The 23720-nt window shown below is 43.6% G+C and overlaps 1 protein-coding gene across 1 annotated transcript in view; it reads left to right on the top strand.

Annotated features, from left to right (window-relative positions):
• The first annotated feature begins 6336 nt into the window (after positions 1–6336).
• Positions 6337–23720, top strand: part of LOC119386003 (low-density lipoprotein receptor-related protein 1-like) — a 67664-nt gene continuing 50280 nt past the window's right edge. The window contains exons 1-7 of the mRNA XM_049414192.1: positions 6337–6780; positions 9028–9144; positions 16552–16695; positions 18765–18893; positions 20725–20885; positions 22457–22544; positions 23184–23341. Coding sequence (XP_049270149.1) covers positions 6666–6780; positions 9028–9144; positions 16552–16695; positions 18765–18893; positions 20725–20885; positions 22457–22544; positions 23184–23341 — 912 coding nt within the window. The 5' untranslated portion in view covers positions 6337–6665. The remainder of the gene's footprint in view (positions 6781–9027; positions 9145–16551; positions 16696–18764; positions 18894–20724; positions 20886–22456; positions 22545–23183; positions 23342–23720) is intronic.

Below are 23720 nucleotides of genomic sequence, written 5' to 3' on the forward strand. Positions count from 1 at the left end.
GCGCTGTGGCGAGGGGGGTTACGTGGGAGAGGGCACGTGCCGCTCCCGCAGCCCTTCGCGTCCTGCTCCCTGGCCGAAGTCGAGATGCCCCGTTTTACCTCCTTGCCCTTTTCTGGAGAGACTCCTCTCCAACCCCAAGAGACGCGCGCGGCTTTCTTGGGGACCGCCTTGTCTTTCGACTCGAGCAGCGGTGACGACCACAGCTTGATCGAGTCGGGAGCCACCCAGACGCCATCACCCCCTGCGCAACGCCCGGTCTATTGTGAGGTAACTTACTGCCTCAGGGCCGGACTGCGAAGCCACGAGAGGTGAGTTGAACCTTATCGCTCTAAATCTCGTGTGCTTCCCATTTTGTTGTTGTTTTCACGTTGTCGTGCGGAACTTCTCCGCCGCTTCGTTCCTACCTTGTATTTTTGTTGCGTTGGTGGCGCTTTTGGCACAATAAACTGTGTCAGGCAAAGAACTTGTCTCTGTTACCACTGGCCTGAAACCCGCCGCGGTCGCAACTTACGCGAACCGCGGGATAGGGGTCACAGCTCTGACTGTTAGGGCTGCTGCGTAGCACTATAGTAGCGAGTAACTACACTCCTCTAGTGCGCGGTGTGATCCAAAGACGGGACAGTTTCGCACGCGCGGAACTGTTCGTTACAAAGTAACCCCTATAGTACATAACTGCCTTGTGAACCTGTATATATACTGCATATAAATAGTGAGTTGTGTAAAAAGAGTCGTCTCCATCCTTGAGAGGCAGCAACGACAACGATGAAGCAAGGCAGCTACGGACAACCTTCCACAGGAACTGACGGCGGCTACGCAGCCGAGAGAGCTCTGCTCTGGAGTCAAGAGGGAGTGGGGAGAAGGTTGAATTTATCTGGCAGTTGTCTTACAGTGATCGCCTTAGCCCACGAAACACAAAAGAAGCTATTTCACGTCTAAAAACGTCTTGAACGGCTAGCTGAAAGGGCTAATAGATGTCTTGGTCAAGACATTCGGTAGACGGCTATCTGACCGTCGGATAGCCGTGCTAATGTGACGCAAAAAGTTGTTTAAAAAAACGTCTTGACGAGATCAAGCTAAGACGTTTTCGTCATTTTGCTGTAATAAGGCTTTAGAAATAAAAAAAGTAAAACAAGCTATTATAACTGTCTTTGCAGCACAGTGGGTCGCATCCGTACGGCTACGATAGGAATTTATATAATACAGGGACTGAAAAGAGCTACTGCGGGATGCTCTTTCCTGTTTTTCTCCCATTTCCTATGTCAGTCGTCGTATCATCGCTAACATACTTTTCATCCAGCCATGTCCTCACTGTGGCATTTATAAATTTTCTACATGCCATATGTGCCGGGAAAACTACTTCAGCACACCACATATATCCAATTTTCATGTAGAGCGCATCGGTTTACTATTGAACAAATAATAAATCTGAACGTGCAGAGGATGAACACGTACTTCATAAATGACGTTTAGTGTATGGCGCACAAATAATCATGCTTATCAGAAACAATAAATTTTCCCATGATCTTGTAAAAGTGGCCTCATCAGTGAATAAAGAGCAACCGAATGTGGCACAAAATACGACAGAAGGTGACAGCACAAGGTGAAGCTGAGTTCCGCATGAATTCACCCCAGGTCCCGTCACACTAGCTGGCGCGGTCTCAGGCCCAATGTCTTGTACAAACCGCAGCTGAAGAAAAGCTGCATACAAGAAAAAGCAAGTAAGCTATAGGTATGATTTGCAACAAATAAGAGAGCAGCAAGTCATTCTAAAGAAAGATTTCCAATTACAGATGTGGTAAAATGCCGTCATGTATTTATAAACGAAAATCAATCATATACCGCACTCACAAAGCGAGGCACCTATTATAGAAGCGTTGCACATTATTTGTCAGCGACTGGCCGACATGGCAGTAAGCAAGCAAGCGCTCGCTCGCACGCACGCACACACCCACACACGAGCTGTAACCCGCAGAAGAACAAGATATGAATCGAAACAGGACGGGTCAGTCTGGCTTACGATTCGCACCAGGGGCGCAGCCAGAAATTTTTTTCGGGGGGGGGGGGGGGGGGGGGGGGGGGGGGAGGTTCAACCATACTTTATGTATGTTCGTGCGTGCGTTTGTATGTGTGCGTGTATACATACGCAAGCAAAACTGAAAAATTTCAAGAGGTTTGAACCCCCCCCCCCTTGGCTACGCCCCTGATTCGCACCGGCGCGTTCTCCATATACAGGGTATGTCCGAAAAGTAACGTCAATGAGTCAATTACAAAGGATTTATTAATCATATCGGTACAACTCAATTAAAGCTTTCAAGATAGGCTGCTCCTGCGACTATGCATCGAATTCCAGTGAGATTTCCAGGCATCGAAGGCATCACGGTAGGTCGCCTCCGAAATGCCCTTTAAAGCCTTGATGCAAGCCTCTTTGACTTCATAAACTGTCCCAAAATGATGTTCTTTCTTGGGAGTTTTCAAGCACGGAAACAACAGGAAGTCTGGAGGAACCATGTCAGGACTGTATAGGGTAGCTGGGTGTATACCCTTGGCACCTTTAAATTGATAAGGAAGCGGGTCAAGACGAAGGCGGCGGGGACTGGCGTGTTGCCATCGGTGATGACCATTGATGGCCGTCCAGCGCGAGCTTCATTGCTGACCTCTTTACCAGGGGCGTAGCCAGGGGGAAGGGGGGCTAAACCCCACCCCTCCCCCCACGAACAATATTTCTGGCTACGCCCCTGCTATTTACGGGTACCTTCTCAAAAGACCTCATGCCGCCTGTGACACTTGACGAATTATGTCTAACAATTATCGCCAACGATCTTGATCGTAGGAAAAGTTTCACTTCGCACTTGTCGAATTTCACAAAAACTTGATGGCAATCCTTCAGGGGCGTAGCCAGAAATTTTTTTCGGGGGGGGGTTCAACCATACTTTATGTATCTTCGTGCGTGCGTTTGTATGTGTGCGGGCCTATATACGCAAGCAAAATTGAAAAATTTCGGGGGGGGTTTGAACCCCCCCAACCCCCCCCTTGGCTACGCCCCTGCAATCCTTCGCTCCAACGAGCGCTGCGTTGTGGCTTGCTCGGGCAATGAAAACGAGTGTCACGGGAAAGTCACTCCTTACTCTCTAGATGGTAACATACGACAGTGCGACCCCAAGTGATGTAAGGTAAGTTTCCCACCAATATCGAGCGGTCCCAACCTGTTGTGAGGTACAGACGCTTTACAATTTAATCATTGGCATTATACTTTTCGGACAAACCCTGTATAGTTTCGCGTTCGACCAAGATTCAACCAGCAGCAAAAAGAAATGTAATATTTAACGTCTTAATTACAAGACAGCTAAAAAGACGTTCCAGCAGTATAATGATCCGAACAGCTGCTTCCTATAGCTGTAACGAAGGAGGCGAGCAGATCCGGCCATTGTTGTAACGAACCATTGGCGAAAACACAGCAGAGCTTGTTTCACGAAACACTGATAGAATTAATATGCGGCAAAATGAGCACAGTTACTTGATGCAAGGTAACAACCAGTGACAGTGAACCGCACAGAAAAACTGGCAACGCTACACAAAACGCAAAACGATGACCGCCGAGCAACTGCCGGCGCAAAACGACGGCAATGGGGCCTCGATCTGCAATCGCACGATCGTGAAGGACACGAAATTTCAACGTGAGTGCCGCACCACCACCGCTGAAACGTAGGCACGGTGCGCCGCGTGCGTGCCTACGTTTTGCTCCTGTTGTCAGTCGCTGTTAGAGGCATCGTACAATCTGTTGCTAACATATCTACAGGTATACATCGCGCTGCTGTGTGAAACCAATTTCGGCGCGAAATTTAAAAATGAAACTGTAACCCCGATTTTATCCTCTATTAATAATCATATGATGGTGAAATTATAACGACATTAGGGTTCTCAGAGTACAATTTATCAATCTAAACCGATTTATTGTTTCACTTTAGGGTCCATTTAACGTGCACCTACATCTATAGGTACACGGGCCTCTAGCATTTTCGCCTCCATCGAAAGTGCGGCCGCAGCCCTCGGTCGTCGAAACCAGTGTACCTGCTGCACAGGAACGCATATCTGTTCTTAGCTGGATGCGTTGTGAGCTTGCGTACCCTGACGACAGAGGCCTGCTTTATTATCGCGTATATGGTCGTAATTCTTGTGCATGTATGTACAAGCGGCGTCTTTGTTCACTCTCGTGGCGAGCGATCGGCGCACGCGCGTTGCCCTCCTCATCACTTTCGAGGCTCTGGCCCTCTGGCCGGCCACTGCCTGGCACACAGCCACGTTCTCCGAAAATAGCCAAACTGGCTGCCTCGCTCCTTTCATCATAACAAGTCACTTCCGCCCTGTTGAGGACCGGATCACATACTTTGAGCACCACGACCGATATGCAAATATACATGCATGCATACGCCGATCCAGAGGGTGCAAGCGGCCGCATGTCCGAATCAAACCCCCTTGGTCCTGATATCCTAACGACCCCATTCTTCCCCATCCCGGAATTCATGTGCGTGTACGGAGTGTAACCAAAATCTCACGAATTCTTATTGTTAGAACGCTCACTGGAAGGAGAAAAGTCATCTTCATAATCATCACTATAAGCCCCGCATTGCGGCGTTATTGGCGATCCGTGCGAACACTGGAAAATTAATCCACCGATTGACAATGTGTTCAATTTAACACTCAACTATGTGTTGCGTGCAAAAGTAATACGGACTCTTAGACGCCTCAGAACTTTTCATAACGTGATCAGGCATTATTTAACAGCGAGAATACGACAATGAACATATTATTGGTTCAACCCAGGCCGTCCAGTCGAGACATGGACAATTATTTCTTTTTTAAATATCAATGTCACAAAAATATTTCGCTGAACTAATTGCGCGAATATAGTGGAATGCGCACACCGGGTCCATTATAAGAAATGCCAACCCATTATTCATGCATGCATGCAGGCCGGGCGCTTATAAATTTATTTCAAACTTTTTAGTTTTTAATCTTCTTTTATATCTTCTTCATTGTAGTTGAACATGCATCGTCATGCCTCTCTGAACCATATAAGTGACGCCGTGGGGCTGAAGTTACGATATTGATGGTCCGCATTTCCAACATAACGAAAGTCCCGCTATAACGAAAAAAAAAAGATTCGCACCCAGGTTACCGAATACGCATATTCGTGCGCACAAGGGGGGCAGGGGGGGCGGCCGCCCCTCCTAATCACCTAAGAGGAGGGGGGCGCAAAATCTGCATTGTACATTGACCCTTCTAGTCACATAAGAGGGGGGGGGGGCGCAAAATCTGCCCCATACATTGAGTTAGTAGGGTGGGAGGGCGCTGCGATGAACCTTTGCCTAGAGTTACTGTATATGCTACCTTAAAGGTAGCATATACAGTGACTCTACCTTTGCCGAGGCACCCTACCTTTGCCCCCCGTGATGGGGAACCCTGCGCACGCCTATGCGGATACGGTCTGCACAAACGGTCGCCGTTCCTTTTATACATATAGGCTGCATTACGCAGGCTGTATAACAACAAAAGCAGTAGCGTAAGAAAATTTTTTTCGGGGGGGGGGGGGGGTTGGGGTGTCATCTATACTTTTCGTATGTTCGTGCGTGCGTTTGTATGCGCGAGTGTATACACTCTAAAAATAAAATCGAGTGTTTGAGGAGCATTTCTGTCACAGAATAATCGTCATCCACCTCGCGTACTTTCCTCGCGTTATCACCGGTCCCGGCACTTATTCACGAATGGCGCGCGCGTTATCAGCGTGACATAGCATTCTTGATAGGAAAGTGACGAGAGCCGAGTTTTCAAGAAAGGAAGCACGAGCAAGCCAGATTTTGCGTACATATGCAAAATTGAAAAAAAAATTCGGAGGTGTTTCTACGTCACTGAACAAAAGTAACGTGCAATTCCCTGATGCGCACAGGCAGCAAGCATTGCGTTATAACTATTCCTTTTCGTGAAAACCACTGTACGTATGCATTCGTTTCAGTCGCACAAAAATCATGCAGAGGATGTATATGCGCGTCATGTGACCGTTGTTTTGGCTCTGCAGGCGGTTTCAAGCAAAGCAATTAGCGGGAGAAAGTTCACGGAAGAGGGTTGCAGCATTCCCGGCAGGGTGCACGAGCCTCTCCAAGGTTATATGTCACACGCATGACTGATGTGCGTGCATCGTCTCCCAAGTGCTAATGAGTTGTGATATCGGTGGAGGCGTTGTTATACGCTTCCTGTATGAAGCGTCCGTGAGCCCAAACGATAAAATTACAGTGTCACGTCTGTGCCAGCGCACTATACGCTTTATATCAGGCCCTCAACGCGTATTTTGCTGCAGCAGTTCGCAGAGACCGCGTGACGGGAGAGCAGGCGAGCAGGGAGAGTGCGTCGTTTAGTTGCTTTCTCAAGCGCTGGCTGGCGCTGCAGAGCGCGGCGTTTTTTAACAGATTTAGGCCTAGCGCGCTCCAGTGCAACTTGTGCTGTGTCGCTAGCGAGAAGCGTGACAGCAGCACCGTAGTGGAATACGTAGTTTACTGCAGTTTTGTGCACGCGTGGGGCACTTATTGTGCGCATTTTGGTGTGCTCGTGAAGGTGGCGCGGGAATCATGCCTCGAAAAACTGCGTGATCGGTGCGCGAAAACTTTCTTGTGATGCCCGAGCCAATGCCGATGGCTGCTGCTGCCACTGCCTTGGCTAGCGCCGTGGTACTCTTCGCTGTGTTCACAGTCTCTGTGACAGCTGATACAACGACGGAAACGACGCGAGGTTGGTACAGAATTGTGTTTCGACTCTCCCGCGAGATTGCTGGATCGCTTTGGTTTATGGAACGCTCGAAATATCGCGCTGAACGCGACTTGGAGACAACAGACGGAGTTTTTTCCTCTCTCCGTGCAGCTGACTGACAGAGAGGGAACGCGAGGGAGATGTTTTTATTTTGGCGGCGCCCCCTTTGCGTACACAGTTTGTCTGTCTTATCACGGTGCTTATGCATCGTGCGGTCGTAGAGCGCTGTTTAAACACTCGACTCTGCGCTGGTAAGATTGCTGTTGATGGGCACGGGAGAGTCGGAGAAACGCTTCTGAGAGAGAGGAGGACGTGAGGCTATGCGTTTTTGTTGGGGGGCTTGGGGGGCGACGATAATTAACACCCGCGCGAATTGTGACTCATTAGCTTTAACTTGGAATCGGGTGCGCCCATGTGGATGTCATTCCGTGAGCGCCCGTCTCCCCGCTGGTGCCTCGTTCGGTCTTGTATCCGCTCCCTGTTATTATTGGCGAGGTCGTTTCCCTTCACGTGTTTTCTTCGCTCATTCGATCGGGATCAAGTGCTCCTACGCTCGGCAGGGAAGCGGTTGTAGTGCGCTGGTTGCGCGCTGAGAACCAGTCGTCCTTCGCAGCGCATCACGACTTTCGACGAAGTTTTTTTGACAGATTCAATAGCGACATGGCGCATTCGCGCATCTTGGCCTGCTCGTTTGCGCCATCGGAATCGTAGCGATGCGGAGGCGGGACGTAGATGTACTACGTGCCGTTCTCTCGAGACCACGAGAATGCAGGCATCGATCGTGACCGTTCGACGTTATCCACTGCCGCACCCGTGAACACGGCCTTTTCGCGATACGAGGAACGCAATTTATAAAAGCCCCCTGCTCGATCAATAAAGCTCTGGAGATTTATCTCTCTCACGCGTGTCTTCTCGATTCCTTACTCAGCGACAGGAATAGCGGATTTAAAGACGCTGCTTTTATCGCGTCATCACGAGGAGTTGCAATCAGTGCGCACCACTGAAACTACGACAGCCCCAGTAGTGATCCGGGAACAACCCTTCGTGACACCTGCGCTCGATACGACAGCGTCACTTATTTCACTCAAAAATGCTGGATCACGTTTTTTTTTCTTATGCTACGCTACAAAAACGGGAAAAGCTGTCTGTAACTTCACAGAAGGCAATGTCATACAAACATTGGATCAGTTTCTCTTTTCACGGCAGTATCACAGATCACGTTAAGTCAGGCAAGCAAGCGAAAATTTTGTCATTTTTGACGCGTACGCAGACAATGACCTGCTAGATATATTTTGTGTTGACTAGTTTCATGCTGCTGGGCCATTTATTGGTTGCTCTTTTTTTCTGTTACGGTTAATGTCCGCTGCATGCTGTTATCAGTTTATCACTAGACCTCTCAGAGTCCTACTACTCCATAATCTGTGTAAAACTTATGCTAAACTATCCTCACGTGCCTTTGTGTTCCAGCAGTGCTGTGTAATTTATGTGCATGTTAATGTTATATTATATGGTGAGATGAAGCGAATGTAGGAAGTTTGTAAGGCAGTGTATTTTAAACTGCACAGGTCAGTGAGATCACTGACAAACAGTTTGTGTGATAAACACACTGGTAATGTACTGTTCACTGCCTTGGCTAGCAACCACATTGGTTTTCAAACAAATTTACTGTTTAACAATATGTAAACTAACGTTTAGACAGCTTACTGCTGAACTGGCTTCATTTAAGAACCTAGTTACTGTTCTTGTTCAGTTAGGCATTTGCAGCTTCATTTTTTTAATGGTTTAAAATGTGTGTTATTTACAAAATTGAAGTAGCATCGCAGATATTTACGAACCTTCTCTAGTGAACCTTTCAACCCTATGTACCAAAAGTGAAAAATAAAGTAAAATGAATGGTTCCAGGGATATTTATTAAACTTAAACTGTAAATTAGGTGATAGGGTTTTCCTTGCAGACAGCAAAGAAGCAAACAGTATGAACCAAGGAGGGCGACAAGTACGCAAAAAAAAACAGACATCAGATACATTTCCGAGACAAAATGGGAAGCCAGGCGGCAGCTCAATCAAAGGAAAAGCGAAGTCAGCCACTGAAGCTCGCTTCAACGTTCATTGAGCACAGCAGTTGCATTCCGCAGAACGAGTTATCTTTAAGACAGAGGGTACTTTTCTGAGGCTTTATGTGAAGAAAAAATGAGAAGGCCTTCATTTTTGCTGTCTCTGCTGCCTGCAGTGAAATGTCCGGATAATCAATTTGCTTGTGCCGATGGGCAAGGCTGCATACCAAAGCAGTGGAAGTGCGACTTCTCCCCAGATTGTGCAGATGGCTCAGATGAGCCTGAGGACTGTGGTGAGTTGAGTCTACCCTAAGTTTTGTTGTCACAGTGCACTACACAAGATATACAGTACAGACTTTGCTGACAAATGACTTAAGTGCGGTGATTGAGCTGTGAGAAGGCATTAAACTGGTAAAACTGTATACCACGAGTTGCATGTGGTTCTTGGGTTAACGCTCATTCGACTGCTTAATCATTCATAGTGTCATAGAGAGTTGAGCTGGTTGGTAGGAATTCATCATTGACATTAGGAATTCACATTGACTGTGTAGGCACAAGCACAAGTCAAAGTAAACAGACAATGCAAATGCCGGTGTTTGTCTTGTCTGTTTCCCTTCGCCTGTTTCTGTGTCTGCATGCTTTTTTTTTTTTTGTAACAAAATTCGCTATTTGCTCCTATACAAAAATGTGATGGCTTGTCTGCGACAGCTTTTGCTTGATTTGTCAGTTTGTATGACCATCTGGTGATGTTGGTTACAGAAACTTGGTAAGATTTTGTCAGGACAAGCACTCTAGAACGTAGCCATTATGCAAATAAGTTCGGTGGAAATACAGCAGGTGGAGGAAGGAAACAAGTTTTCACAGTTCTGTAGGAGGCATATGTAGTGTTACAAGTTCCTAAAAAATTAGCACTTGCCCCTAGCATATGCTAGCCTCATCGTTAGCCCATATGTTAGGGCAACTGCCCTGGAAAGGCAGTGTGGAGGTTTTATCTCAGTAGGTCAGACAGAGAGCGTTTCCGCCAAATAAATGTTCTTCCCCATACGGAGGTTTGATCTCCACATGAAAAAAATTTATTTTCTGGCTATTTGACATATCTGTACGGCTTTTTGTTGTAGCTTAATGATTCTTTAAGGTGGATGGGAAACTCTATGAGGAACTCTTTCTGTGCTCCCACTGCTCAAAATGGCGTACAATGTTTTCTGTCTGGAATTGTTTTTAACGGTGACCTGTCGTCATAAAAAATATTTTTTTTTGATAACAGTGAAGTTTGTTATTACCTCTGTATATTTCTGACCCAATTTCCTTTTTGAATGTGTAACACAGTGTAGTTGTTTTTGAGAAAATTTTTTCTCATTCTCAAAAAACAAAACATGATATTTCTTTGTGTACTGAAAATTTGTATTTCAGACTTGACATCAATATGTATATTTCCTTTCTTTCAAACCATTTTTTTTTGCTGGCTTTCAATTTTTGACGTGAATATGGCTTTCCCATACCATTTTGTAGCACACAAATTTCATTAGGGGGTTGTATCATTGAAATTTGAAACATTACTTGTGATCACGATGTTGTGTTTTTTTTACCTAGGTCATGTAAATGTAAATGCGATAATGTTGTTTATTATTAGTGACATTCTCATGAAACTTTCAGTCACAGAGGGTAGATTTTTTTCTCTTGTGTGTTTTCTTGTATTAGTCATAAGTTTATTAGATAGTGCCTGATTCTGTAGAGTTGAATCTTCCATGTGAGGTGTGGCACGTTGGATAGCTCAAATTTTTCTTGGCTTATAATTGTTCGCTACTGTTCAGTTCTGGACAGCAGCAGCTGAAAGGAAAGACGGTTTGTAACTCTATCTGTGTGTCTGTGGTCAACAAAACAGCCCTCTTGGTGTGCCTGGGCCGGATGTCAAAGTATCCTTATCCTGGTCACTGATAACTCAAAAGAGTTGGTTGCGTAGTTGCATCTTGTGACTGTAATGACGCTGAGTAAGACTATTTTTATCTACAAGACGGCTTTCCACTTCTGTAGCTACACCGCTTGCAATATCGTACACCGCTTGCATTTTTATCCTTTCTTTTTTTAAAATCTTATCCACTTTTAAAGTAGATAACCCACTTACTGTAGGTTATCTATTTTAATAGAAACAGATTTATTAAAAAATCTCCTGTGGTAGTCAACCGAATCCTGTCGCATCAACTGGCCTACTTGAAGATGCAGGTGCGCAATAAATGGTCGAGTTTTCTTAGCGAATTTAGCTTAGTAATGGACTATGGCAGTTTTACAGGTGCAACCTTTGCAAAAAATGCCGTGATTTTACAGAGCCAGGACTCTGTAATGCACTTCAGCAGCTGTGTTGTGGTGAAACCCGTTTCACTTTGCAAGCTTTTCAATTCCAAACACCTTAAATAAATGCAAAATTCTTGCACAAGAAAATTCATAAGTAGTAAACTGCATTTTGTTTTTAAACTCACGAGTAGTAAACTGCATGGTGTTTCTTAGCTTTACAAGATGCAGACATATTCTTTTGGAGTACACTACAGGCAACCTTTGGAATAATGGCCACAGTACATACTACATACTCCAACGACTTAAACGAGCCCTTTAACAATTTTCAGTGCGCACTCTTTTGTTGGAGGTTGAGCAGACTGATGGGGCTGTGTTCTGGGATGATCACTTTCGGCGACAGTGTCACTTTGCGTGACGTAAGATCTCTCATATCCAATGATTGAAGCAAATACTTGCGTATCTTTCCACAACCAGTCTAGTGCACGCTGAAAGCAATATTATTGTGATATCTCTAACTCAGAATACGGTCCATGGCTTGAGATGCTTTTACCAAGCAACAATATGAAAATATTTGATATTTTAATCACACAAAGAAACCACTGCATTGCTATCATTCCCATCAGAACTACTATTTGCACATGCGCATAGTAGTTCTCATGGGAGGTATTTCTGATAGAAATGGGGACATCGCTTGTCTCTTTGTGATTTGTTAAAAACAAAGTTGTATATAATTTCTTCACCGCCACAAGAACATGCTTGAGATTTAGTTTTAGTCTTGTGCGCTGTAATTTTTTTGCTAAAATGAGCAGATACTGACATAAAATAAGAAATACTACAGCTAGAGAAAATCGTACGGGCACTGACTGGTTTTTCACCTCTGGCCTTAGAGAGGTGCTGCTTTACAGAGAGGTGTGCACATGAGTAGAATATCTATGCAAAAGGTTTTCTTCTTGCATGTGTATGCTTATGAACAGCCTCATTTGTACTTGCTGTACACTCATGAATGTTGTTCAAGTAGTGCAATTTTCTTGACTTGGCACACTGTGGATGCCGCTAAACGTTCGTTACCATGATAAAAGCACTATTAGCACACCATACACAGGCAACCATGGAGTGCAAACTTCCTCTACATAGGCGTCTCAAGCTCTTACAATTGCCAGTAAGTGGCTATGTCAATGGGTTAATGGAATGGGGACAGGATATTATGTAAATTTTGAGTTGAAGGCACCTAATGTTCTGTGTACTTTGAATATTCTCAGCTGAGTAACTTCAGACCACATATCTCCATAGGTGCCATTCTTGTTACATTTATCTCTGCAAGCATCAGTCTACACAACCAGCTATTGAAAACAATGGCTTGATAAGTGTTCAAGGGTCCCTTAAATCTGCGGTCATCCCTCATTCATTATTTGGACTAAGTGAGTACTGATAGCAAGGTTGCAGAATAAGTTACGTAATTTGAGGGCACACCTAAGCTACAACAAAGTAAAGATATCGGCATTTCTCCAACATTATTGATAAAGGGCTCTCTTATAAAGCATCAGGCTGGCATCTCTGCATACAATTATAGCATGTACAGTGCTCACGGACTGACTCACATAAATTTAGGGCCAAGTAATGTGCTTTCTGTTGATTCCACCATCTTCAATTCATGTCGTATCGGTGTAATGTTGCCTCGTACACTTTCATCAGAGTCAGCATCACTTTTAGTGGCTAGCTTTGTAGTGACATGATGTGTTCACCTTGAGCAATTGGAGGTACCAGTTGTTGCACTTAAATTTTTGCTGTCGTGTTTCATTCTGTGAGCAATGTAAATCTTCACATTGTGTGTCAACTATTAGTAGCAGTCACTGTAGCTCAGCATAATGTTGTGAATTCAGTTGCCAGTCATAGCAGCTGTATGTTATATAGGCAAAAAACAAAACTCTAAAATAAAAAGAAAAAGGAAACATGTTGACATAGATTTAGATATGTGATAAGAACCATGCGTAGTCAAAATTAATTGGAAACTGTCCACTGTGATGTTCTTGACAATCCACTGTACGGTTATGGGACGGCAACTTTCACATTTGGTTTGTAATTTATTTATAGCTCCACTGTAGTCATAAGTGCAAACTACATGCTTCTGTAATAGTGAGCTATGCTGCACCTGCAGGACTGTGAATGCATAGTGTATATGTATTCTGTGGGCCCTTTTCCTCGATTGCACAACAGCTTATCTGAGCCAGCGAACACCTGGGGTTGCAAAAACTACAGAACTTTGTAGCTCCAAATGACTATTACATTCCACGGAAGAGTGTAACATTCCACGGAAGCACGGAAGAGTGTAAATGTTAATGCATACTTTTTCATTATTGTAAACCACTTCTCTGCTTTTCATCGGCTACCTACAATCTGTGCAAAATGTTGCTCGTTTCTGCAGGAGACCACACTAAAAAAGAAATATTCTTACATTCACTGGTGCCACAGTTTATCTCAAAAGCGAGTAGATGTTTTCTTTTCATAAAAACATAACGGGCACAACATGGTGAGTTTCTCCTCAAAATCACTTGCTGGCTGGGATGTCTTGTTTAATAGGTGCTGAAAGAAACAGTCTGGTTGCTTTGACTGCAGCCTTTCTTTCCTTGCTTCATTTAAAGCCTATTATATTTATATGCATGCTTTAATTTTGATTAATATAATTAAATGGTGTTGTGAAACTGTTAAGAAGGCTGTGGTAAAGAAATTATTACGCTTCTTCAGAGGATAACACTAATATGTTGAAACTGCACCCACTGTAGAAGTAATGTTTTTATAGAAAACTTGTTTGTCAGAAAGGTAGTACAATTGTGGATTGCCAAGCAAATGATGCTTTCAGTTGACAGTTGTCATTAACAAGCTGATATAGAACTGACGAAAAACGATGCTTCGCTTGACATTTATGTCAAGCGAAGCTTTAGTGTAGTGGTTAATCGAGCGTAATGCAGCTAACAGCACTGTGTACAGTTCATTCTATGCAAGGTGTAATTGCCTGCAATGTAACTTATATTAATCTACAACAACGGTCAGAAGTTGCAACGTAATTTTTGTTTATGCACTACACAACTCACAAGCTTTGCCAAAATCAAATCACCAAATCGGGCGGATGTACAGTGAGGATGAAATGACTAGGATCACGTAACAATGATGGGATGACAATGACTGTATGAAGACGAAATGATGGCATGATAATGATGGGTGGTTACAATTGGATGATGATGATGATGCTGGAATGAGTTGATGAAATGGCAAAGGACTGACCACAACGGCATGACCATATTAGTATGACAGTGCCGGAATGGTGACATCACTACTAGAGGGAGATGACAGAGGTTAGTGTGACATAGATGGCGCAACCATGATTGCAACACATCACTGTATGAAAGTGGAATGATAACACTGAAATGACGACTGCATAATTATGGTAGCATCATGATGGCAGTATGACAAGGACGGCATCATGACGGCATGGCGGCCGGTGGAAGTGACAATGTGATGGTGACACCTTAGTGAGGAAACACGTATATCAGAAAAGCAACAATCACTATGAGTGATTAAAAAGTTCGTGTAGAAACCTGCAACCGGGGAAAGGTAAAATTGATGCAGAAATATCCAACTGGGGTCATATAGTACGTAGAATATTTTGTTGTCACTTGCAGGGCTTACAATGCTCACGACACAGTTCGAATTTATGATAAAAGCTACTTCATAGTGCTACTTCATAATACCACGTACGCTATGGAAGGTGAGAGTCGAAACCTGCTGGGTTTTAATGAAGTATTGTGTCAGACGTTCGTGCAATCGCAAATAGATGGCACTAAGCATGCACAAGTTCATATACATTTTGTCTTGCCCATTACGCTAGTGCTCAATGGTAATGTAATGGTAATGTACTCCGCTGTTGATCATGATGTCCCCAATTTCAAGCAGACCATAGCCAAACATAAATAACAGTTTTCATTCGATGACTGCAAACACTCGCTGTCACAATGCTGCCATGATGAACAGCGTAGACAGATAGGAGCAAACACACTATGTTGCCTCGCACTTCAAGATGCCTCAGATACATCAAGACAATGTGACCTCTGCACATGGCATGCGGGAAGACGGGGAAGACATCTACCTGATTTCCTGCAAAATAGGGCACGCAGGCTACCTATATGATTAGCCATGTAGAGAGCTACTAGAAGGCCACCACATGACCAGGCCAACTAAAGGAAAAGACACGCTCAGCTGCCTTCTTGCCTACCGTGCACATGCACTTTATCATTATCGACCAAAGTGGTTTTGAGCTCTGTTCAAACCACACGTCGTCAAGGGGAGCTGTCATGGGAGCCATAACCCTTTGCGGTCTGAAACATTTACACACCTTTCATCTAATCTGGTCTGAAACTAAAGAAACCAAAGCTCAAGTAAAAGAAGTTTACTTACCCTTTTAGAGATGGCGCATAATGCAGAGAGAAAACATGCGCATTAATCAACTGCGAGAAAGCTTCTTGAGCAGTGCCCGACCACAGACCGCTGTGGCCGTGTTGCGTTGTCGGGAGGGGCCCAACATGACTCCAGTCCTGGCAGTACACATTTCCTAATTTCCAGAGTGTAATTTTATTACAGTTTAATTTAGCATTCCTCTAAAACCTCCTTTTAAATTGTAAGCCCAAGGAGAGCTACATTATTTTGTTTCCAGATTTTGAATAGAAAAGGGGAGGGGAGAACGTTTTAGGTGGTTGCCTACCTTTAACACTTCTATAGTTTTAGACTATTGTTATTTTTACCTTCCAGGCCTTTTATCGCAAAGACACGAACGTTAAGGTAATATTTCGCTGTTGGAGCAGATCCAATGCTATGTTGAACTTTAAATAACTCGAAGCATGTTTAGTTGGCAAAGTAGCAAGAATGACGGATGACATGAACACAGCTTTGTCACCTGTAGCTGTTAGCCATGTAGGTCAAAAGGACAAAGGCACTGTGTGATACTTGATGAGGCATGAGAAGTGTATGCGTAGAAAGGTACTGCATATGTGTAAATACATTTAAGGCTTCTACGCCCCTTGTGACATCAGCACTATCGAGCAGCATGTATCCAGCAGCCAAAGTGGCAGAGCTCCAGCACCCTCAGAATGGGGGCAAGAGGTAGGGAAAGTGTTGCGTAGAGAAAAAAGGAAAAAATAACAAAAATATAGCTGTGCACCTTGCACATTGCTATTTGCATACTGTGGGAGCAGTGGTGTAGGGACATCGTAAGTTGGATTGTAATTTTCTGCAGCATGTTCACAACCGTTACAGATGAGTAGTTTTGGAATAATGCACACATTTGAAACAGAACTATAAAGAGGTATTTCATGCTTGCACTTCTATGCCTGGGATAGACCGACAATTCTTCTCTCTTGCAGTTCCTAGCACATGTGCATCAGGGCAGTTCCAGTGCGCGCTATCCAGACGATGCATTCCCAAGGGCTTTGTCTGTGATCGAGAGTCAGACTGTGGCTTCACAGAAGACCTCGTCCCAGACACATCTGATGAAGATGCGCGGCGCTGTGAGTTCTGATGTTTTATGAGGTCCAGAGCGACTAGCTTCGGTCGTCTGGAGCTTATGTGCTTTTGCTGAACACATCCATAGTCAGCTCAACTGGATATATTTTAGTTAAAACTGTGTTTACATTTCTTTACCTCCCTCTCATGCCCATAAGCATCACACTTCCAGCACTCTTTAGCTAATATTTAAGTTTTTGGCAACTTCATGGTAATATTTATCCTAGAATTTGGTGGTGCAGATGGAAAGTCGTCTGGCTTAATCTTCTATGAAATTAATTTTTTTTCTCTATATCTGGCAGATTGACTAGAAAGTGAATGTGTAGGGTTTGTGGTGTTTCTTTTTTTTGTTTTTCGTTTTGTTTACCTAATTGAAAAATGTAAATATACCACACCTGCATCATTTAGCAGTACCCTCATGGGACAGGACATGAAAAACAAGAAAAGTCATTTCATTTCAAGCAGATTGGAAGTTATATCTGTTCTATTCAGCTGAGTTTAATGGATCAGCAGGCACACATTACATTAAAGAAGACAATAATTGAACAAACAAACAAATGAAGCTTACTGATTAACTTATTGATCTTTTGGAACATTTTAATGAACTTCAGGAATGTACTTGTGCATTGGGATATATTTTACAAAAACATCACACGTTTGCTTCATTTTACAAACAATCTCTTTGTACACTTTGAGAGAAGCGTGATGCAGGCAGGTTGGTGCTATTGCAATGCCTCATCTTTGGAATTGTACCGTGATGCACACATGCTGGCAGCAACATATAAACTGGGATGTCAACGGAGGAGGTAAACCTAGCCTGCACATTGATATGTCTGGACAATGGCATGGCAATGGAGTTCATTTCTTTTCACCTCGTTTGAATTACACTTTCATGTATCTGTTAGGAGATGCGAACACATTTGAAGGTTCTCTCAAAATATACATTCTTGGACAAAAATAGACTTCAGCTTCCCTAACTCCAGAAACAGCATTCATATAGAACCGCTCAACATGTCAGTGTTTATGACCGTGCAGTTTTTATTCTCCTGCTTGTTTTAGCTGGTTGTTGCAGTTTTAAATTCAGATGTTTTCTTGGCTGTATGATACGACTGTGTAAGCTGAATCTGGTGCTCGTAATTATTGCTCGTATTAAATGGTTGTGTGGAGGGGGTTTGGAGCAATAGTAGGAGTAGAGAGGTATGAGTGGGCATAGGTGTGTGCACAATTCCCCTTTAGGGGGGCCAAAGTCTCCCCCCCCCCCCCTCCTCGCTGATCGAATTCGAAAAAAACAAAGCTTTGCAGTATGCCAAAATGAAAATGAAGCGATGACGTGCTTCCCACAACAGCCTGCGTTTGGTCCCTGGCTTTCTGGAGGTAAAAATGGGAACTAGTAAACCGCTCTTTGAATGCAACATCAGGGGTCCTCGGCCGCCATTATTGTCAAAAACCTGCATGGCCATAACCTGTTCCATAATGATGGGACAGGTATGACGGACTAAAGGTATAGGGCAGACTTTGCGCCCCCCTTCAGATGATTAGAGGGGTTGGCTGCTCCCCCCCCCTGCCCCCCTCATGTGAATGCCTATGCGAGTGGGTGTGCTGGCTGTTTTGCGGATTTTTATGTTTATCTAATAAAAGTTTAACAACTGATTTGTGCATCAGCACTGTGGTAGCATTCTGCTTATAATTTGGCACAAATATAAATATTGAAATCTTCAAGACAGGTATTAATACTGTGCAAGAGTTTCGCACATGGTCTCACACAAGCCATAGCCGGATGTAAATGTTGCAACATTTATATCTTGTAAGAATGCATAGATGGGCAAATTCATATTGCTTGGTAGATGAAAGTTGAAAGGTACAAGATAGGGGCAAAATGAAAGGTGCACTGATGGTCACCATTCCATGCCTCTGTTGCATCTCTCAACCATGGTAGAAACATTGCCTTTAGATTACTGAAAGGAAAAGCCTGGGGCGAAAAATAGCCATTGTTTGAATGCACTGCAGTAAGGGTGCAACCTGCCTGCCTTTTATGGTCACGTAGTGAAGCTGTGTTATCTCATTGTGGGGGCAGGTCACCTAGGAAACAGCTGCCCGCAAAACTACTTTCGGTGCCATGACGGCATAACGTGCCGTCGAATAGCTGTGCTCTGTGATGGCCACAACGACTGCCCAGATTTCTCCGATGAGGGCCCTTTTTGCTGTGAGTAACATTTTTTTTTATATTTACATTGTTGGTGTGTACTGGGGTCCGTTGCTTCTTTTTGGTAATGTGATTCATTTATTATGCTGGGGCATTTGTACAGGCAGGATGAACGAACCACCTGTACACAGCGGGTTCCGGAAAGAACGTCCCCGGAAAAAATGTCCCCGGAAGATACGTCTCCTGAATAAACGTCTCCAGAAAAAATGTCCCTGGAAAAAATGTCCCCATTTGCGTTGTCGGAAAAAATGTCCCCAGACGTTGCGTTCGAATCGAACGTTGCGCCTTCCAGTCGCCAATTCTTCATTTCTCAAAGCAAAAAAACAAAGGATATGCGCGAAGATTGCAGTTTACTGAAATAATACAGACGCCATAATGACATATCAACTTCAACCACCTGTCATTAAAGGGACACTAAAGGCAAATAACAATTTATGTCAGAGTGAAAGCTCAATGTATGACAACTTCTAAAACGGCAATATTATCGACAGCAGCGCCCTACTTACCGAGAAATTAAGCTAAATGTATCACATGATGAGCTCCACGAGTGGGACATTTTCGAAGTGATCCCGATGACGTATGAGAGTCTGCCTACAATAAATCGCTAGTAATCAAACTAGCAGCAATAAAAAAGGAACCTTCCGTGCATCAAAAGACGTAATAAAATGCTGTTTGTTCGTTTCCGTTTGATTCATGAAAAAAAAAAAAGAACCTCTGTGGCGTTGCCATGGGGAACAATCATGCGGAGGCCTGGAACAGAAGGCTGGGAAGCATGGCCCAGTCTCGAGTCGATGCACCCTCAAAGAAGAGGAGCAAATCAGCGGTCATAGCCATGCAGCAGCGTGTTCATAACCTATGTGAAGACTATACTGCCGGGAAGACGAAAGTTGAAGATTTCTTGACGGCTATCGGACATACGATTCGGTTTTAATTTCACTTGTTTTCGAGCAAAATGTGGCCAAAAATTTGAGAAGTGTCGAATAAAGAATGCAGTGTTTTGTCAAGTGAGTTCGCACAAGATTGGTTTTTCGGTTAATTTTTCACTTGGGGACTTTTTTTTCCTAGAGAGTAATGCCAGAGGGGACGTTTCTTCCGGGGACGTTTATTCCGGGCACGTATCTTCCGGGGACGTATATTCCGGGGACATTTTTTCCTACACCCGTACACAGCATGTGTGCAGTTTAACCTCGTTTTAAGGAGGTCACATCTAATACAGAATATCTTCACATATCTAACATTCATTGTAAGCATATCCTTGTTACACACTGTTATTGATAAGAGAGGTATTAGATTATAGTACTAAATAATTTGTCATATCAACGTTATATTAAGGTTTGACAGTATTCTTACCCTTAAGTAAATGGGGGTGTAAGGTGTGCATGACTCTTCTAGAGCAAGATGGATATCTGGAGGTAGCATTTCCAAATGTAGTTAGTTTAATGCCACATTTGTGGGCATTACTCGCTTGGTTCAGCCACTTCAACTTGAAATGCTCGTTGTCGGCGGCTATACAGCACCAAATGTGTTGATTCTGCTTCTGGTGCAGTCAGCACCAGAAGCAGCTTTGCTGCAGATGACATGAACTTCTGATTTACGGTAGATTGGAAGAGGCATGTTTTCCTGATGATGGCACCGCAGGAAAAATGTCTTCTTGTGCACAAGTGACTAATGCATCCCTTGGTGAAAAACTACATTGAAGTTGAATTTGTTTCTGTGAATGTATTTGCCTTTGATCAGTTTCATTATTGAAAGTACTAGCATGCTGAAAGCAGGTAATGGTTAAAGAAGATGAAGTTTGAGATATTTGTCTTCCTTCTTTTGAATACTGCAGCAGAGACAGCTCAATGTGCCAATGCATCTTGTGATCATGGTTGCAAGCCGGGACCCCAGGGTCCCGTCTGCTTCTGCAAGAAAGGCATGGAGCCCCATCGGGAAATGCCTTCGCTGTGTGTTGATGCAGACCCTTGCAGTGTTCCTGGCACCTGTGACCAGGTAATCATTTAAACTACCCAATTGCATTTGCTTCCTTCACTGCGGATATTTCTATTACTCACTGCACCTCTCTGTGAAGGCACAGCTTTTTCCTGGTTGTTTCACAAAGTGGCAGCGAGAATGCAAAAAAAAATAAAACATGCGCACTTCTGTGGGAAATAGCATAGTCATAGCAAGAACTTCAATACTTTATTGAGTCCTTATGTATCCTTATGTATTTTTTAATACTCTGCTCCCAGTGTGGGGTAGTAAGCAGTATATTTGTTCTGGTTAACCTTCCTCCTTATGTGTCCTGTAGTAGTACTCCACTCTCCAGTTTAGGGTTGATTTACTCAACCTATATACTAGACGCTATCTGTGTAACCACAGACCAATAATGGCGTTAATCTTTAAACACTTGAGTTCTGTATCAAACAGGCATTTTTGTATGGGAAGATTGGGCTTAGTTAAAGGGGTACTGACACAAAATTTCGCGGCCGAGATAGCCTGCTGGATAGATTGCCGTGTACATGCATGTACCATCTGCAAAATATCGGCAGCGAATAAAGCTTGGAAGGTATTTTATATGAATTTTGAAGTTCGCGAGGGCGATCCAGCATTACAGGCCGCACCTGGTGCATTGACACCCTCGGAGGTGACCTGAGGTGACCCCCCTACTTCCCCTACGTAACCGTTGCAGCCGGTACAAGTTATGATGACGTCGTAGCCGCCATTTCTGTTTTGACGCGCTTCCCGACGAATCGCCCCTCACCAGCGGGCCAAACCTGAAGTGATTCGCCACGTCGAAAATTCCTTCCATCCCCGCCGCAAGAAAATCGTCGCCATCAGACGACGATGAGCCCGGCAACGACAGACCGCGCGGAAATGCATCACTGTTCTGTGTGCTCACGAGACCGAGCGTTTCATTCGCTAGGTGGTGATAGTTGCACCCGGCGGCTTGTCGTTTTTGGAGCTCTGTCAAACCGAAACTGAGGCTGTGTCGGTAATGAGGAGCTTGTAATTAATTATCTGTCGCGCGCTGCAGCAAACGATGTGCCGTGTTATGACTAACAGGCCCCCAGCAACACATTGCAGCAAAAAAACACGGGGCGAAAATTTTTGTGTCAGGACTCCTTTAAATGCTTGAAAATCATTAAAGCATGTTTTTCATGTCTGAAGGCTGTCTTTATAAAATGTAATTTTTGAAGATAAATGTCTTTTCAGGTTTCTTACACCCAGTTTCTATAACAGGGTATGATGATGTTTGATAATGATAATTTGTGACTCAAATTGACTGCTGTATTTACTTGCATGCATTGAGCACTGGGAAATGCAGGTTGTCAGCTGTTATAACGGCAACATTGCCTTCATTTATTCTCAGTCCATTCATTGAATTGTCTACCAGTTCTTTTTTCTATCATTAAGGGCATTAGTATAAGAAATAGAACCGTATCAGAAATGCTGGTATGTTGCCATCAGCTTTTTTTTTCCAAGTATAGCAATGATCATAAATGGCTATGAAGGAGGGTGTGTTTTTAAACTAAACTCTTCTCTTATTTGTCTTGTATGGATGTTTTGTTTACGTTTATCAGAACTGCACAAGTGGACCCAAGGGCTCGCACAACTGCAGCTGCGTTGAAGGCTACAGGACCGTTGGAAGTCAATGCTTTGGAATTAATGGTGTGTGATTGTTCCTTCTTGGTTTCTCATGTTTATAAAGTCTAACGTAGTGACAGTTTTGTAGAAAAATGCTTTTTAATCAATGTGAACTGGCTGCAGTATGGAAACTAATTTCTCTCTATGAGATATTGAGATTGGTCTTATTTAACGGATAACACTAGCTTAAAATTTTTCACTTCCAAGTTCATTTTGGAGAATTTCTGCTGCATTCTTTCTTAAAGTTACTGTTAAAAAAGAAACAAAGAAGCAAGGTTATATGACGTGCAGTTTATCTGTTATTCCTCAGTGAAAAGGCTGTTAGTGGAGTGAAGTTGTTACACGAAGGAACCTTTCCTTAATGCAAATTTCAACTTCAAATTTAGCTGTTTTAACACTGTTAAGGAAGGGATGTAAAAACTCACATAGTATGCATGGTTTCTAGCCCTTGATCGAATGATTAGAAAGATTTTAGAGGTGCACAGCTCTTTCCCGGTGAGCAAAGTCAAGCACTAGTGATGGGAGCAGAAAGTGTTGGGGACTGTAAGTGTATTGTGCCAGGTCGAAGAGAACACGACGTGGTAGCCAGGCTGCAAATGAATGAGTGAGGTTCTATTGTTTTCTTGTTTTTCTCTTCACTGACTCGTGTTTTCCTCTTTTCAGTCCCAGAGGATGAAGAGGCCACACTTCTTTTTGCCAATTCTATTAACATTCAGCACATTCGCCTGGACGGTTCCCCTGTTGCCGGCAACAGCAGTATCGCTCCAGTGAAAGAAAGCCTTGCCATGGATTTTAACCACGTGAATAGGACCGTGTGCTGGGTATAGCAAATTTCATTTTATCATGAAACTTTGAGAAATTCATTCACTATGCTATTATTTTGCAGTTGCTTTAACCTCAGTTTACTCTGAAAATGTCCATGAGAGAGCTGAATCTACTGCTCTAGCATTTAGACCAGGTTCTGTGCTATTAAATGCCTTAATGAAGAACACCCCTTCTACAAAATAGCACTTACACAATAAGAAAAATGTCGTCCAGCCAGTTACCTCTTTTCTCCATATACTATAGTATGAATATTTGTGCTATATATGTGAATCCCGTAGTGTAAGTTATGTGATCAATTTGGCTCTAATAAAACAGCCTACATCAATATTTTGGTGACAGTTTTGTGGTGTTTCAATGTCATGGATATTTTCAGCT

This window comes from Rhipicephalus sanguineus, chromosome 3 (genome assembly GCF_013339695.2).
Source record: "Rhipicephalus sanguineus isolate Rsan-2018 chromosome 3, BIME_Rsan_1.4, whole genome shotgun sequence".
NCBI lineage: Eukaryota > Metazoa > Arthropoda > Arachnida > Ixodida > Ixodidae > Rhipicephalus > Rhipicephalus sanguineus.